Below are 17,490 nucleotides of genomic sequence, written 5' to 3'. Positions count from 1 at the left end.
CAGCTGCACAGTGGACTGTGGAGACAGGTCTAGGGAAACAGCTGCTTCCCTCCACCATGTCTGCAGAAGAGAAGACTGCTGGAAGAGAGGTATTACAGCCTACTTATATCTTTGAATAAATGCACCTTGAGAAATGTGTATTACTGCACAAAGATCAGGATACTTCTGAGGCACACAGTTTTTGTTACCACACTCTGATCTATGACCCTTTTCACTTGAATTCTGTAAATGAAAAACAGCATACAACAGTCACTGCTAGATCATTTAACAGTTTCACGCAGAAATTCATATCTCAGTTACTTAATTGGAATCCCAAAACCTTTATCTACAAATGCTCTCTTTTGAATTGACAGATATTGTACAAAAAATGGTCAGAAATGCTTCTAAATTACTAAAATATAAATTTAAGTAAAGAGGAAACGCAAAAACTAAGTTTCTGATCTAGGGGTACCATCTGTTGTACTACCTAATGATTCAGGAAGGCAGCATCAAGGTAGTTTTCAGACACAAAAATAACTTGCCATGTGAAGTTTTACTAGGACTGGTAACATGGATAGTTTAAGTGTGAGGAAATATTTCAATTCAGTGAATGATTAAAGACATTATTTCCCAAACAAATACTTAGCATTTGTACTCCGAATTTTGATTTAAAATGAACAAGTCCAGCACTTGAAGAAAGCAGTAGTACCTCTATTTGAATTGCTAGAGTTATGGACTTACGTAAACCAGCCCAGACCAAAACAGGTTTGAATTCTAGACAGTTCTTTCAACACATAAGAAACTTACAGTCAAAACCATCAACAAATACTTACTTCAGTGCATAAAACCTTACTGCACATACTTCAAATTAGTACTTTTCAAAGGCTTTCAATTCTTGCTCTTCTACGTCGCTCTTAGAAATGAACCACAAAAGCAGGACAATACTGAACAATCTTTATGCCTTTCTAACATACCCGAATCACATTAATTTACCTTCTTGTTAGTAAAACTACTAAATAAAAATTTACAGGTTTTCCTGTTTGCCCTGAATCCCAAGATAGTGCATGGATTATGAAAGAAGGGTGATAACACTTTGCTAAACACACCACAGGGAAAAAAAAAACAAACAGCAACACACACCTACAGCACATAACTGTGTCATGTAATACTTACTATTTGTATGTTTCTGAACGAATGTATTCAAACACATGAGACACTCCCAGCTGGAACTGGTCGGCTATTGGTGTCACCCAAGGATTGTTCTCTGCTTTGAAGACTTGCTTTTGACCAGTCAAATCCAAATTACCTGAAAGGGATTTAAAAAATGGCAGATGAAAAAAATATGAAATTAAAAAAAAAAAATAAAGAAATACCTGGCTGTGAATAAAAAAAAAAACACCTTTCATTCATTTCATAGAGTACAAAGCAAATATTTCAGGTTTAAGAGAGAGGAAAAAGAAGAAATGATAGTTCCAACCATGATGGATGCTGCTGCACCCTATTCATTTCAGTGGTACCGCATATTGCACAGCAGACTTGAACTCAGGCCACTCTTTATAATTTTTATTCACCGAATTAGTTTTAAGCAGGACTTACTAGCAGATGGGGTTTGGGATGTCCTGTATGGGAGTAAGTTCAGTCAGCACTGCCAGAACAACTGAATAAGAGCATGGGGCTTCCCGATGCCTCCCTCTGAACTTCCCAGCTCTCCTGCAACCTTAAAGGTTTCACGTAGCTATGCCATTACACATAACTTTCAGCTCTACAGGGCAACTCAGCAAGTTATCCTTGTCTACCACGGCCAAGAGTCATGCACGGAGACTGACAGGACGGGAGGATTTAGCTGCACTGAAGCTTAACGTTGCACAGCATTTCTCAGCCCCTGCTCCAAGCACAATGCCAACAAGCGATGCCCACCAGGCTCCTTCCCTTCCCAGTGCCCAGCGAGCTGTTTGTGCCAGGATCCTGCTGCAGGTCCCTGATGACACTTCTCTATACTGACAAACACAAACAAAGCCAGGCTTGCAACATGCCAGTTGTGCCTATTTCATTGACAGGAAGACTTAATAGACTTTTAAGGAGTTGGTTTTTTTTGACTGTTTTCTAAAAAACTGCCACCCAAAAACCACAACAGTACTATACTGTAACTCTTCATGACTATGGATACAAGAGGCTAACTTCCAGAAAGGCCTAGGCATTGAAATAATTTTAGACATTGAAATCATTTGTGCTCCTTAAATTAAAACAGGAAATCTCTACCGCCATTTCAAATTTTTTATGTGAATTTTGTGATTAAGGGAGCCTCAGCAATCCCCCCAGAAATCCAAAGCCACAAATATAAAATACCTTTGTATAGATAACCATGGGAAACAAAACATAGAAATACCACGTTTAGAAGCCTGACCAAGCCAAGCTGTCAGGGAATTCTAAAATCAACCTGATGTGCTCATTTTTCAAAATGAAAGGCACCTATGTAAGTAGCACGAGCACACATTTCCTACAGGCACTTCTGAAAACCGTTTGCGTTTCCCCGTGTTCTCCATTCCAGCTGATCCTTAACGTTATTCTCTCCGTAAGAAGGGTTAATGCAATTAGAGTAAAGACAGACCATTATACTGTGTGAAAAGATGTCATGCATCTCATATCGGCCCATCAACAAGCTACCATTACCTTACAGGGCTCATCTGTCAGCTGTCTGAGGGCTGTTCTCGTTAAATAACGACATGCAGGAGGCATCTCACCCCTCTGTCAGTCAGGCAGCCATCGCCCTGTCTGCCTTACGCTCCAGTGCCTCCAGTTAGGAGCCTCGCGCCCGGCTCCTTTATTATGGGACAGCCAGCCCTGGTGTTCTAACAAGGATCAGGAAGGAGGATTAAGTACTGTGACAACGAGGACCTAATAAGCTAGAAAGCAGGGTGTCTAAATCTGTGCTGGCTGGCTCAGGATACAGCTCACACCATTCAGTGCTCAGTGTAAGGCACAGGCCACCAGGGAAGCCGGCCCGCGCTGCGATTAGCAGTAACCCCCTGACCGATGCTGCTATGAAGATCATGTATCACTCAGAGGCTTACTTTGCAACAGCAAATTGGATTTTCCATTTTATTACCTGCAAAAAAAAAAAAAACAAAAAAAAAAAAACCACACACACATGCATTTCTCTCCAGAACTACCAACACTGTAAGTGCTCGCATATAATTACAGCCCGCTAAGTACGGCGTCAAGGCGAAGCGATGCATCTGTACACAGCTCATAAAAATAGTCACACCTGGGGAGACAAACTTGGCCCCATCATGGGTCAGGTTCAATGTTGTCTGCAAGAATAAGCTTCACATTCCCACAATCTCCACAAGCTTCTTAGCTGAATTCCCAACTTGGTTCAGAAATGTGCAGCCCAAGGAATGCTGCCGTATGTTTCCCATCCCCACAGTGGAGTGCGCCCACTTCCAATCCTAAATACCACATGCCCATTTAAACGCAATTAATCGAAATAAATACTATTCTACTAGAGCCAGAGAAATCTTACAGCAAAAAGACGACTGCTCAAGCAAAATGAACTGCAGAGCTCCAGCCACTTCACTTTATTCTGCCTTCTCTTTGTCCCAAATATTGTTGGAGCAGGTAGAGATGTCATACTTTTTAATCTACTTATGGCAAAAAAACGGGGCACCCACAAGTCTGGAATCCACAGCTAGATCCAGCTCCTCCTGGCTCAGGAAGCACCTTGGCAAAGCAGCAGCTGCTCTGGGAGAGCTTCTCCAAGGCAGCGCAGGTGGCATCAGGGGTCACAACTGCTACCTCATCCCCAGGGTGGTTAATCAAAGAATTTAATAATGCTTTGTGACATGCAAAGAAAGAACCCTTCTGTCTTCATGGCAAGCAGTAGCCAGAGAAGAGGTGCTCTTTGGCAGCAGGAGTCAAGGAGGGCTGTCCCAAAGAAAGGAGGAAGGACGGGGCACCAAGCACTTTAAACTCACCCCCATTCAATGCCTACATTTCCACCTGGGCAACAAGCTGTAGGCAACGAAGGGCACAAAACTAAGCACAGTACAGAGAGCCTGTCCCACCTTACCAGCACGAAGGGAAGAACATAACCTGTCACTCCTGCCACACGGCAAGCAAACGGAGAACAAAGCAGCCTTAAAACTAAATCATGAAATGGGCTGAGAACGTGTGGCTCATCCCAATACCTTGCCCAGGGTCATGTCCTGGTGCCCCTCTGTGTTTCCAGCCAACCCACCTGTGAAGGGTGGAGTCGTGCTCTGTAGCCAGGCACCTCACAGCTGTGTCCCCTCCAAACAGTCTTCTTGCCTAGAAATATTTTTAACAGCAGCACTCTGCTAAGAAATGCCCTCATCCTATCCCTGCAGCACCAGATCCGAGGGCCAGGGAAAGAGATGTGGCAGATGTGTCCTCACACTGAGTGTCTAGCAGCAGCAGCACACTGTCCCCAGGCCTTCAAGAACTTTGCATCCTGTTCTGCTACACAGATCACATCAAACCCCTCTGATATTTTTAGTAAGCAAAAGACAAAATTGCCTGTAGTAAAAAGCCAGTACTGAAGGTTCAGTCACGGTGTATTTTAGGGTTGGAGACTGCATTGGTCTACACTGGTTTGTTTTAACATGCACATTAACCTCTAAAAAAAAAACCACAAAAACAAACAAACAAAAAACTGTTCATCATTAATAAAATTTGGCATAACACGCAGGCTACAGTTGTATTTCTTTATAATGGACTTATGGTTCTTGGTATTTGGCCAACATGAATGAGATCAACTCCCATGAAATCCATTACAGTCACGTATCTCTGGTAAGAGAGAAGGCCGTCCTCAAGACCAGTCAAGCACAGCCCCTTCCTTCCCTACATCCCAGAAATGTTTTTCATATTATTTTTGAGAGCTTCTAATGTTCTTCTTAAAATAAGTTAAAATAAGCATGCCCCATCCTGAGTGACATCCCAGGGCAGAGGCAGCTACAGTTTCCCTGCACCCCTTGATAAACCTATCCTGCACTTGATCTCAAGCGCGCTAGATAACAGTTCTTGTCATTTTCCTTCAGTGCTGTTGAAATAAAAGCCGTTTGTGTAAACACTCATATTTTGCTCAACTGCCTGCAAAAGTCAGAAAAGAGCTCATAAAAGCAGATAAAATGCTGCCTCCTGCAGTCTTGTTTGTGGAAAAGTGTCAGACCCTGCCATAATGCTACCTCTGACCCAGCCCAGGGGTGTCTCCAGACTTCCCCAAGCTCTTCCTGCCGTTAGATCCAGCCTGCAGGCACCTCTCATATCCACCTATAAATCCCTCAGTCTCCTGTGCTGTATCACATCAGGTAAATATTATATAGCAGGTATGTATGCGTAAGGTACAATAAAGTCTGATTAGTATACGTAGGCATTATTTCAATACAAACACAATGAAACAGTACGAACACAAAGCTGACTTTGTCCTTTCCGCTCCAACGCCCCTCAGCAACACTTTAAATACTTTCAAAAATTAAAAGGTGAAATAAAGTAATTAAACAAGTCTGACATTTGAGAAGAGAACGCTGGCATTCAGCGTAAGAAACATGATCCGAGCTGTAAAATGCCAGATCTACGCCTCTTTGTAATGGCTTAAATTCATCCCTGGTGGAGCTTCATTAAAATCAGTGGAATTCCAGCTGAAACAATCTGGGGCCTGTATCCTGCTACACTTCACTTCTGCTTCCCGGTGATGTTCTGCCTCACCTTCCAGCCTCCAGCACCGACCTCCAGGAGAGTCCTCAGGCAGTCCTCAGTCCTCAGGCCTTCATTGTAGTGATTCCTCTTAATACTGTGATTTAAATGTTCTTTCCCTTTACAACATAGAGGTCTTACTCGTTCAGTGTCATACATAAGGACGGGAGGAATGAAACTAATTTTATTTCTTTGCTTAGATATAAATACCTCTGAATCCTGTTTTATTAAAGGCTAAGCAAGGGATCAATCCACTACACTAAATTTAAACTTAGGTTGTATGTAAAAATATGTCTATGCTATCTTGTTTTAGATTCGCTTTACACTACAGGGCTTATAATTTTTATTACTTTTGTGGCGTGTGCTTTGCCTCCATAGAGAGAGAGATTGGTTTAAGCATGGGGGTGGAAGAAATGTCATGACTATTTTATCATAAAAGTGATACAAAAGCAATTAATTGTGAATACTGTCTTAAATTCTACATAAAAACATGCAAATATATACTGATTTCTATGGCATAGTTTATCAAAAGCAAATGATTTTTACACAAGTCTGAAGTGCATGTTAGTTGTGGATTGGTAACTTAGATCACTCCTGTAAAAAGGAAGATCATCTCCGCCTTGAAGACCTCTATCGCTTTTGAGGGATTAGAAGAAGAGAGATTTAAATGGTGGTTATAAAGGAGCAGTAGGGTAACGCAGAACAGAGGAAAGACTCGTACACAAGCAAAGCGTGACTCAATCTTCTTTGGCATCAGCTAAAGCAATCATAGAAATAGTCAGTACGACAAACAGATCCACGGCTCCATAACATATGTTGGAAACATACATTTGCTTATTAATGAGCTTCTAGGTACCAAAAGAAAACAAAACAAGTAAATCTAAACCTAGACTGAAGCGCCCTCAAAAGATCAACCCCAGCAACACTTTTGCCCTGTCACCAATACGCTCTTTTATGGGAGAAGCTCTAAGCGCATGGTGTAGGGCGATCAGCACTTCAGACAACTCTGAAACTGCGTTTGCGTTGGTTGTGCTTGCACCAAAGTTGTTGACGTTTTACTTAACAGGGAAGCAGGTTCGAGTCCCAGATAACAAGAAGTCAGATCAGGTAGATGCTAACAAGCCTTACAGATACTCCCCAGCATCCTTCCGACAGGAGCAGGCTGGAAGCCTTCCTCTGGCTGCTTGTCTGACCGCTCAGATGGCAGTGCTGAAGCCTCGCCTGTGCGTGTGAGACGGGAAGCCCCAGGGAAGAGAAGTCTGAATGAGCAATCTGAAAGGCAGACACTGAAGCCTAAGCCCATCATCAGTTCTACAATTACTTTCAGAGACAGAAAGCAGGAGCCCAGATACATAGTAACCACGCACGTTATTCTACCGATTTCTGAGACTTAAGTGAAAATTTCCAATAATGAGTTCAGAGATTAGACCCTGACTTGAGTGTTCTCTTGAATACATCTAACAGCAGAGCTTTGCCCAGTTATCCCTGTGTCAGTTCAGTAATTGAAGTGTTTAACAAAGACAGTTGGAACAGAAAAACATGTGGTCTGAAAAACATCAGGAGATGGAGATTCTGCCACTGGTGTTTTGTTCAGACGGTTCATCACTTTGTTAAAAGGCATTCTTCATTTCTGCTCTCAACTGGGCTGCCACAGTTCTTCAGCAGTGCTGCTTGTTCTGCCCTCCTACAAGACAGGAAATTCACCCGTGCTTTCATCTCATGGAGATAGCCAAGGTCTGCACCTAAGTCTCTTCTCACTCCTCCCTTTGACAGGTTAAATAAAGACTCAGATTATTCTGTGTGATCCCAGAACAGCTATTCCATTTGCTTGAAGTCTCAGCAAAAAGACCACGGCAGAAATAAATAAAGCGAAAGCAAACCAACTAGATCTTGAATTCTTTACCCTTGAAGTCAAGGTGAGGTGAATCAAGGCTTAGCGGTACTGCTTCAGCTGCTGCTATTACAATTCTAGGGGAAGAAGATGGTACTCTCCAGTCCTGTCCTGCCTCAACCTTTCCTAGCACTGAATTCACTTTGTTTTAAACCCTCTTCTGAGATATTTACATGAAATTCCAACAAAACAGCAAAGGTCAGCCAGAATCATTACAGCAAAGCGCAGTGGAGAGGCTGACACAAGAAGACTTTCACTCAAGAATGTGTCAGGCCTGAAGATAAAGCTTGAGAAAAACATCAGGATGCACGAAATACCCAACTCTTCCCTTCAACAACATCCCAGGTATTAAGCAAAGGAGGAATACAGACCTGGCATATTCACAGATTCCTATCCAACTCACAGGAAGATTGGCTGACTCTCTTGGACCAAGCCCGAGCAATTTCTACCATCACTGCACACAACAAAATCTGACATTAGCAGGATGACGAGTAGCACAAGTAAACAACATCAGCATTCACAGAGGAGAACGAGAACCCAACAAGAACTTGCTCAGTAGGGTGCACAAGGCACTCCCAGTCACACACCCCGGGCTCATGACTTGTACTTTCACATGACAAATCGAGCCGTCTCAACAGCCAAACTCCACCACACGCTGCCTTCAGGCAGGTACCAAGGCAACCAGGCTGATGCCACTGTGTGGGTAGCTAAGGGGAGCTGGAGAAGAAACAGCACTCTGACAGAAACCCAGGAAATTATTTCCGAAAGCTTTCTATATTCTGTCTAAAACCGTTCCGAGTGACTTCAGACTAGATGAGATTCATTTCTCCAACACCCCTAATGTAACTGAAAGAGACCACTTACTAGGCAACCACTGTCCTCTATCTCTGCAAGGTGCTGGAAATGCCCTTTCCTTGTTGCTCGGTGCTTACTGGGACCTCCAGGAGCAAGCCAGCAGTCCCCGCTACAAAACACGCTGCTGTGCGACACAGGCTTTGGGAACAAAGAGAATTAACGTGGTGTCAAAGACATTTAACATCAAAGGCATGTTAATGGGACAGGAAGTGTTACAGGCTTAGGGGATCAGCATCCCAATTTATTCTGAAATGCATCGCACATTTTACCAACCTCAGAAATTCCCAGGGGATTCTCAATTACACAAGAACTCGAAGCATTCTCTCTTTGAAGGGTTCCTATCAGACCAAAATCTAGTTAATTTAAAAATATGAGCTCAAAAATATTTCACTGGATTGCTTGTGCCTTTTACCTTTGAAATTTCCATTCAAAAAAGGCCTGCAGAGTATTCAGAAGAGTGAAACCAATTTTAAGTAGTATGAAATGCGTAAAAATGAACAACGTTTAACAACAAAAAAATTGTTCTAATAGGCTCTAATTACAGCCCTGACAGAGCAGACATAATTATTTGCTTATAGAAACATCGTTATTATGCTGATGGTACTTAAAATCACAGTACAAGCTCCAGAGGCTACACGCTGTAGCCTAGATGCAGTCATCTGAAAAGTGATAGTAGGATCTGAGTATTTTAAAAACTAATACAAAGTCAAATTTGAATTTTGGAAAGTTCATCAAGAATTACAGCAGGGTAAAGAAGTGAATGCCAGTGCTGTAAATCTAAACAACGGGTCACAGAAAACATAGTTCTGGGTATAATGGAACTTTACAGGGTTCTCACCTCTTCCTGTGCACCTTCAGTCTCACACAGCTCGCCATGGAGCCAGTCAAGTTTCTAACTAAATGAAAAGTTTGTTTGTTTTTAACCTTAAACTAAGCTTGAAATGAGAAACAACTACAACATTCACAAACTTTGTGAAATAATTCTCTTACATAAATAATCTGTGTCCTATTTCACCAAGTACGTTTTTCTGTTATTCCTTCACTAGTAACTGTCCTATCAACAGTCCTGGACAACAAGTCCTTTTATTTAGCTACCGCTAGGTTTAAAAAAGCTCCTTATTTTCTTCCAACACCTTAGCCTTAGTCCCAAAAGTAGAAGCAGGTACTTATTTTTTAACTTGGAAATGTATCAATTAGCTGTTCCAGCGCTCAGAGCTGGTGTCCAGAAAGCCTCACAAGACATTCTGGCTTCCAACAAGCATCGCAGCACCTGCATTTGCAGACGTGAAGAGCACCGTGCTGTGACACAGGCAGAGTGCAGCGGTAGTTCATACTGAAAGGAGAAAAGTTTGGCATTTATCTGAAGAATATTTAGAAAAGAACTATCTTTTGTGAAATACGTGATTCTTATGTTTGCACATGCCTGTTATAATTACCTAAGTCAACTGCTATTTCAATTAATATTAACTTCAGCAAATAACTGCAGCAACTACTTCGAATAATGTAATGTCCATTCACAAATTCGAGAGTCATTTCAAAAGCCTAATCTCTAAAATGTCCTTCTGCAATGAAAATATCGAGACTTTTTGCCAGGATTCCTTGAACTTTCTATTTAAAGCCAATCTTTTATTCACAGAATATAATTAGCTGTTCATAATTAAGAAATGATGAAAGAATTACTTAATCTTCCTGACACCCAGATTTAACTTCCAGAAGTGTTTTACCCTCCCTAAAAGGGAACATGGCTACTTACCCCAACAAGTTTGTTTGTTTTAAAGAGCTTGAGTTTTCTACTTTTCAAGCACGCATCTAACTTCACTGTTTTTTATCACTGCCTCTCTTCACCTGAAGAAATAATTTGATAAACTAGAACCATGTTGAATAGTATACTTAAAAGCCACTGCTTCCAACATTCAGTTTTGGAAAAATAGGATAATTAAACATGTATCCTTAGAAATCACTCCGCTTCTTCCTTGTCAAAAGAAGAGAGAACCCTGTATGTATGTGCACACACGTGGTGATGGCAGGGTAATGAACACGGCCAACGTTAGAATCTGGGTTTTAGAAATCATGCCATTTGCTTCCACATCAAAAGCACAAACCTATAGATGTGTTAGTGGCATGCTCCGGGCAGCAAGTTGCATTTGGCTACAACTTTGTGAATAATTGTGCAGCGCGTACCACTCTCACACTGCTGACTCTGCTAGGAAAACCTTTCCCGCAGCACATATAGGTCCACCCAGATGACCATACAATGAACTTAAAACACCATCATTGATCTTACTAATTGCATCTGCCACTTTACGCGGTTCTTGCTTCTACTCAGCTTTCTTCCCAAACACGATTCCAATTGTTAAATGGTCAGAATACACAAAGTGACAGATTTAGTGCTTCCTTGGCAATTTATATAACTGACTGCAACTCTGTTGTTGCAGTGAATCATGATTTATTTGTCTCACAATGCAGCACATAACCTTTTAAATGCTAGGGAAAAAAATGCCAGTGCCTCTTTAAAGTTTATATATGACTGCCCACCACCATTCCTCATGAACGGGGTTTTGAGAGACAAATGATAAAAACAAGCTGTGAATTCTACCCACCTACTCCCGGCCATTTCCTGCATTCATCATCCACACATACTGTATTTACAGACGAGCATCCTCACCACGAGAACCAATACACTGTTCCAGTCTCCTCACTTCCTCCTGGGCAAGAAATTTTTGCCTAAATTAATGGCAGGTACTCTGCTAAATGCAGACAAGGATAAGGCTGATCTGCACCAGCCTCTGACTGATTCATGCCAACTCTGTCATGTCAGGTGAAATTAACACAGGCTGCATGGGGTTCTCTCTCTCTCAGTTCCAAAATTGTGATCCCAATTGTGATCCTCTTCTCATACCCTACTCTTCATGCTTTTTTTTTTTTTTTTTTTTTTTTTTTTTTTTTGCACTTATTTCCCCTACCTTTTACATTCGGTTTACTGCACTCCCACCCTTCTCACTCAAATATCCTGTTTTATTCGGGTGTTGATGCTGTGCCCATCTCCCTGGTAAATGACCATCTAATGACTCACTGTTGCCCACCACTGCCCAAGCTACTACCACTCATAAGCCAGTCACAAGCCTTCAGCACCTTTAATTAAGAAAGCAATAATGAGAGAGGAAAGATTGTTTACTTTAAATGGACCAGCAGTGCCTCCAATTAATGCAAATCAGACCTGCTCATTGAAAAGCTATTTATTCAACATGCACAGCACAAAGTATTTGGATAATTCTTACATTATAATTCAATTTTAAAAATTTAGGAGGGAGAACCCAAGCAGTAGCTAAAATACTTTTTTCCACAAATGGCACCCATGGAATTAGCAGTGCACTCATTAGGTGTAACACCACCTCTCATGGGCAGATTTTAAAACTGTCTGCAAAGGCGTGAGTCCCTAAATTGTCCTTATTTGCAAAAGGGAAAACAGGGCTGCAGAGATGAAGTGACTTTGTCTAATCATGCAGTAGATTCATGCCTGCATGTGGCCTGCTCCCACTTGGTCTCAAAGAAGCCCTCTAAAGCCCAGTCTGGTGCTCCATTTACTGAACTCCCTTCCCTGAATGTTTCCCTAGATGTCTAACAAGCAGGCAGAATGTTTCTTCGCACAGAAAATATGCTTCCAAGCTACAGAAGTCACAAATCTAGACTTCAGTATAACAGTCTTTGGAAATACACCCCCAAATTTGAGCTATTTTAAATATTTGACATAGACTGCAACAAAATCAGATCAACTGATCAGGAGTGCGGATTCTGGTAAGACCATGAGATGCATTTGGGAAATTAAGACGTGAGCAGAGAAGTATAGTTCATAGAACAGAAGTTGAATAATAAAGAACAGAGCTGACAAGCACTGTAGCTGTGTCGATGCATCTTGTCTGCATTTTGATCAGGCAGTTCAAAATTGCAAGCCCTTTTCCTACCAGATTACACTAGTGTGCTATAGCGCAAACAAATGTTAACTAAAAGGGAAAAACTCTTCCCTTGTCTATCTGGAATTTTGCAGGTCAGTGCAAAGCAGACATCACAAATTTCGTTTCAAGAGTTTCCATTTGGTTTGGATAATGATAGCAAAAACCATTTAAAGTGGATTTGCTGTTATATTTGTAAGGCAGCAGCATGTTTAGAACATTTAATTAGCCACAGAAGGTGGTTAGACTCAGTCCAGCATTTTACTTCCACTTTTTGGTTTAAAAAAAAAAAAACAAGCCTGTAATTTAGGAATCTACAGAAAAGTACATTTACAGATACCACACACTTCTCAAATACGACTGCAGTTTAAAGAGACTTTATAAATGTGACTGAAAAAGCTCAAGGACATATACCTCAGTGTCATGGAATAAGCATCTGAAATTAAAGAAATCAGCAACTTTTATCTACTGGTGGTAAAAATAAAATAATAATTAAAAAAAATCATATTGTCTGCTGCATTGATACAGGCAAAAAAATCACATTAAGTAAACAAATAGAGTCAAAATAAACACACCTCTTGCCACACCTCAGAGGAAAAGCAGTCATTTTTCCTTTGTTATATGAAACAAAAAGCATATATTGCAGACTGCCACCTTTATGCACACAGTTGCCACTTTAATGGGTTGAAACAAGTTCCTGTGACAACAAATAATTTTACTTTATCACGCTAAATTCAGTCAATATATTTTTTAGTTTTAGGAATAGTATTTGGAAGATATATATAGAAACAAGGAAGCATCCCTATATAACAGCCCAAAATAACAAGAAACAAGGAATAATTCTTATGCAACGGGTGTTTCAGCAACAGGTAATTAACACTAACACATTATGTCAAACAAAAATATTCTTAAAGATTGTCATAAAAGATCGTAAACCAAATTTTAGCTTGGGCAAATGGACACAGCATTTATGGAAGTTAATGTCTCTCACATAAAATGGAATATCTCAGTGCAAATTCATCAAAATCGATACTTAAGTTTCAAAGAAAAACTCTACCTTCTAAGTTGAAAAAACCTACTATATATAAAAGAAGCATTTACAGGACTTTGTGGTAATGGCCATTTACTGTACACCAGTTCCACTGCTTTAAAAAGCTCAAAAAAAATCACTAAAAAAGATAGGCTACTGAAAGAGAAAAAAAAAAAAAAAAAGAAAAGAAAAATTCTTCTAATTCTTTACTTCTAATATTTTACTTGAGTTGACCAAACCTGCCTTTTTACAAGAACAGTCACAAAGAAGCCACTTACACTGCTGTTACTTCTGCTTAACATTTTTGCTGATCCAAATAGTGTTCCAAAATCCAGTCAGAGACAAGAACAGGTTAAGAGACCCTGTATTTATTATATATTATATAAAGCAGGATGCTATACATAGATTGGCAGCCAGGTGTACTAATACACAAGGAATACATTAACATGTAAAAATCTAAAAAACGGAACACACAACATATTCTGGCCCCTCCTGCACAACCATTAGGAGTAAGATAGTGAGTGTTTCTTGGGGGAAAGCAAGTACTTAGCAGCAATGATAACATGCATAATCATTTCTTAGAAGTGGTTTCATTTCAGAGGAAAGACAATGCATAGTTATTATTTAAATAAATGTTATTTAAATAAATAAATGATCATCTTACCTAGTTCTGGTGGCAGCACAGTAAGACGATTTCCCTGGATATGAAGTTCTTTAAGCTGAGTGAGCTCCCCAATTTCTTTAGGCAGTGATATCAGGTCATTGTCTCTAAGACTCAGCTAAGAACGAACATAAAGTAGTCAGAACAATTTTTGGTTACCCTAAAGAAGCCTAGAACAGAACTCTACTCTCTCACCCCCACCCTTCTTCTAAACACTCAATTCTTCCAATTTATTTACAAGTGTCTGCTGATAAACAAGAAACAGTTCCAGGTGTAGTGGTCTATTCCTGCAAACATACCCCACTACTTCTCAAATTGACTAGATTCTATTCCTACAAGCATTGCAAAAGTGAATTGATTTTCCAAGAATTTAGATAAATTACTTACTATCTGCAACTTTGTGAGCTTCCCAATATCTGGCGGCAGGATTTCAAAATCGTTGTCACTTAGATAGAGTGCACGCAGGGTGGCTGCAAATTAAATAGCAATATATAAACAGGGTGGCACATAACCCAACCATTTGAGGTCTAATCAATAAAAGGGAGTCAGGTTTGATTAATAACCCTGACTTGGTGAAAAGCCTTTGACATACCCAGGGCTCACAATAATAACAAGCAGGTCAAACTTAGATTTACTGGCTTATTGTATTGTTGGTGAGTTCAGGAAAACATCTATATTCAAAAGGACTGACACAATTAACAATTTCTACAATGGTAGACTCTGGCAGGTTTTGGCATACAGTCTCAATACTCAGCTGTCAGAACAGAGTCATTACTCTTTACTAGCCCCCTTGATTCTCATTTATTACAACAATTTGCATCCTAAACAAACATAAAAAAATCACCTGAGTTTTTTGGACAAATACACGTCTATATTAAGCTCTACAGAAAGCGCAGCGTAAGGCTGGGAAAGAGACCTTAAAAGAGAGTAATACAACAGGCTCGAATTGTAGAGTTTGTAATTTCCATACTTAAGTCTATGAAATTCACAAGGTTAAAAAAATGACCTAGCACAACTATGTAAGCTGGCTATTACTGAATAAACATGGCATGACAGGGGAAAAAAATAAAATTGAAAATGGAGATCCACAAAGAACTGTTGGGTGCAGCAGGAAGAAAGGTTGTCAGGTCAGCAAAACCTCTCCTCCCCGACAGAGAGGAGACCCTATTTCTCTTCTGCAGTTTACTCCTCCTCTTTTTATTTCATTATATGTGATCATTTTTCATAAAACTTACTGAATATTTCCCTCTGTCAGGTTACAATCACAAAATCTTTCTCAGACTGCAGCATTCCTTCCTCTCCCCTTGCCTATGATTTTCGCTGGTTATGCACTGAGCCTGAAGTCACTTCAGCACAGCACATGGAAAAGACCAGTAAGGTGGCATAATTGCTGGAAGCCAGAAAGTGCCAGAATTCAAGTTGCTTAGGCAACCATAATGCAGCCCTTTTGCACATATGCATTACAATATCTTAATTTTAACCACGTGGCCATGTTTCCTAACACCTTCAAAGGTCAGCTGAGCTCTACCATTCTGTTCCAATTTTAACCTTAGTGGTTTTTTGTTTGTTCTTAACATACTGGTCACTATAGCATCCACAAGCTGTTAAAACTGTTTCACTAATTAACCATCATGAACACAATTGTTTTCAGAGTTAAAACACAACAACTGCTTTGCAAAATAGTTTATTATTCCCTGAAGCTTGTAAACATCCACAAAATTTTAACTCAGCATGGGGCCCAAGGAAATATTACTCAGAAGAAAACTGACATACCCTTGCTAACCAAGTCTTCTCATGTCCAATGGTGTCAGCTGACTGGATGTCAGTGATAAATATTGCTGAGCTAAGTAGAAATATTCAAGACACATTCAAAGAAGAAAACCATAAATATCAGGAAATTGCTGTTGGAGTTTGATCTCCATCAAATACATTTAAACTGCAGAAAGCAAAGCACTATATCATGAACATTTGTAGAGTTTTTGAAAAAGTTTCTTACTCAGATAGAAGAAGTTTCCAGGTAGAGAATTTTCATTTAAGTTGTTGTAAGTCAAGTCAAGAACCTCCAGAGCTGGTAAAGAGCCAAAGCCCCTTGGCAGGGTATTTAATCTGTTCATGCTATAGGTGAAAAGGAAAGCAAACAAAACAAACAAACAAAAACAGAACATGACATCAGTATGCATGTCATCTGGTAGGAATAACACAGGCAACAAGAGTTTCATTTCTAAAAATGTAATCTACAACAAGCTTCACTTTTTTTTTTCTTTTAGAAGTGCTTGATGCTATGAAATACTAAGGAAGCCTTTTCCAGTGCAGACCTTTCTACGAATTATTAAATCACAGAATATCGCAAGTTGGAAGGGACCCACAAGGATCACAGAATCCAAGCCCTTGCTCTACACAGAACCACCCAAAACCAGACCCTGTGTCTGAGAGCATTGCCCAAATGCTTCTTGAACTCCGGCAGGCTCAGTGCTGTGACCACATCCCTGGGGAGCCTGTCCCAGTGTCCAACCACCCTCTGGGTGCAGAACCTTTCCCTAAACCCATCCTGACCCTCCCCTGTCCCAGCTCCATGCCATTCCCTCAGGTCCTGTCGCTGTCCCCAGAGAGCAGAGCTTAGCGCCTGCCCCTCTGCTCCCCTTGTGAGGGAGCTGCAGGCCGCCATGAGGCCTCCCCTCAGCTTGCTCTGCTCTGGGCTGAGCAAACCAAGGAACCTCAGCCACTCCTCATACATCTTCCCCTCCAGACCCTTCACCATCTACATAGACCTCCTTTGGACACTAATAGTTTTATGTCCTCCATATGTTGTGTCCAAAATTGCACATTCATGGAGGACTTACACCAGCACAGAGCAGAGCAGGACAATCCCCCCCTACACTGACCAGACATGCTGTGCCTTAGGCACCCCAGGGTACAGCTGGCCCTCGTGGCTGCCAGGGCACACACCGCTGGTCATGTTCAGCTTGCCTCAACCACAGCCCCCAGATCCCTTTCTGCAGGGCTGCTCTCCATCCTCTTGTCCCCCACTCTGTACTTACAGCCAGGGTTGCACTTTCCCAGGTGCAGAATCTGTCACTTGCTCTTGTTAACTTCTTATTGTTTGTAACCGCCCAGCCCTTTAATTTGTCAAGAGCCCTCTGCAAGGCCTCTCCACCCTCAAGGGAGTCAACAGCTCTACTCACTAAATTGTGTCATCTACAAACTTACTTAGTATACCTTCAAGTCCTGCATCCAAGCCGTTCATGAAAACATTAAAGAGAACTGGCCCTAAAATGGATGCCTGGAGAATCCCACTAGTGACTGGCTGCCAGCCTGATACAACACTTTGAACCCAACCTTCCAGCCAATGTTCACCCCTTGTATTATGCAACTGTGTAGCTGTATGCTAGACATTTTGTCTTCCCTACAAATA

At 40.9% G+C, this 17,490-nt stretch overlaps 1 protein-coding gene across 3 annotated transcripts in view; it reads right to left on the bottom strand.

The window, feature by feature from the left end:
• The window catches only part of RSU1 (Ras suppressor protein 1), a 96,752-nt gene that overhangs the window by 54,245 nt on the left and 25,017 nt on the right, over positions 1–17,490 (bottom strand). For all 3 annotated transcript variants that reach the window (XM_082753208.1, XM_082753210.1, XM_082753209.1), the window contains exons 5-8: positions 16,075–16,193; positions 14,466–14,548; positions 14,082–14,196; positions 1,153–1,285 (exon numbers count right to left, since the gene is read on the bottom strand). In XM_082753208.1, the coding sequence (XP_082609334.1) occupies positions 1,153–1,285; positions 14,082–14,196; positions 14,466–14,548; positions 16,075–16,193 (450 nt within the window). The remainder of the gene's footprint in view (positions 1–1,152; positions 1,286–14,081; positions 14,197–14,465; positions 14,549–16,074; positions 16,194–17,490) is intronic.

The sequence above is a fragment of the Aythya marila genome (assembly GCF_965140915.1).
Source record: "Aythya marila genome assembly, chromosome: 2".
Classification (NCBI taxonomy): Eukaryota; Metazoa; Chordata; class Aves; order Anseriformes; family Anatidae; genus Aythya; species Aythya marila.
This window is presented reverse-complemented; position numbering and strand designations above follow the sequence as displayed.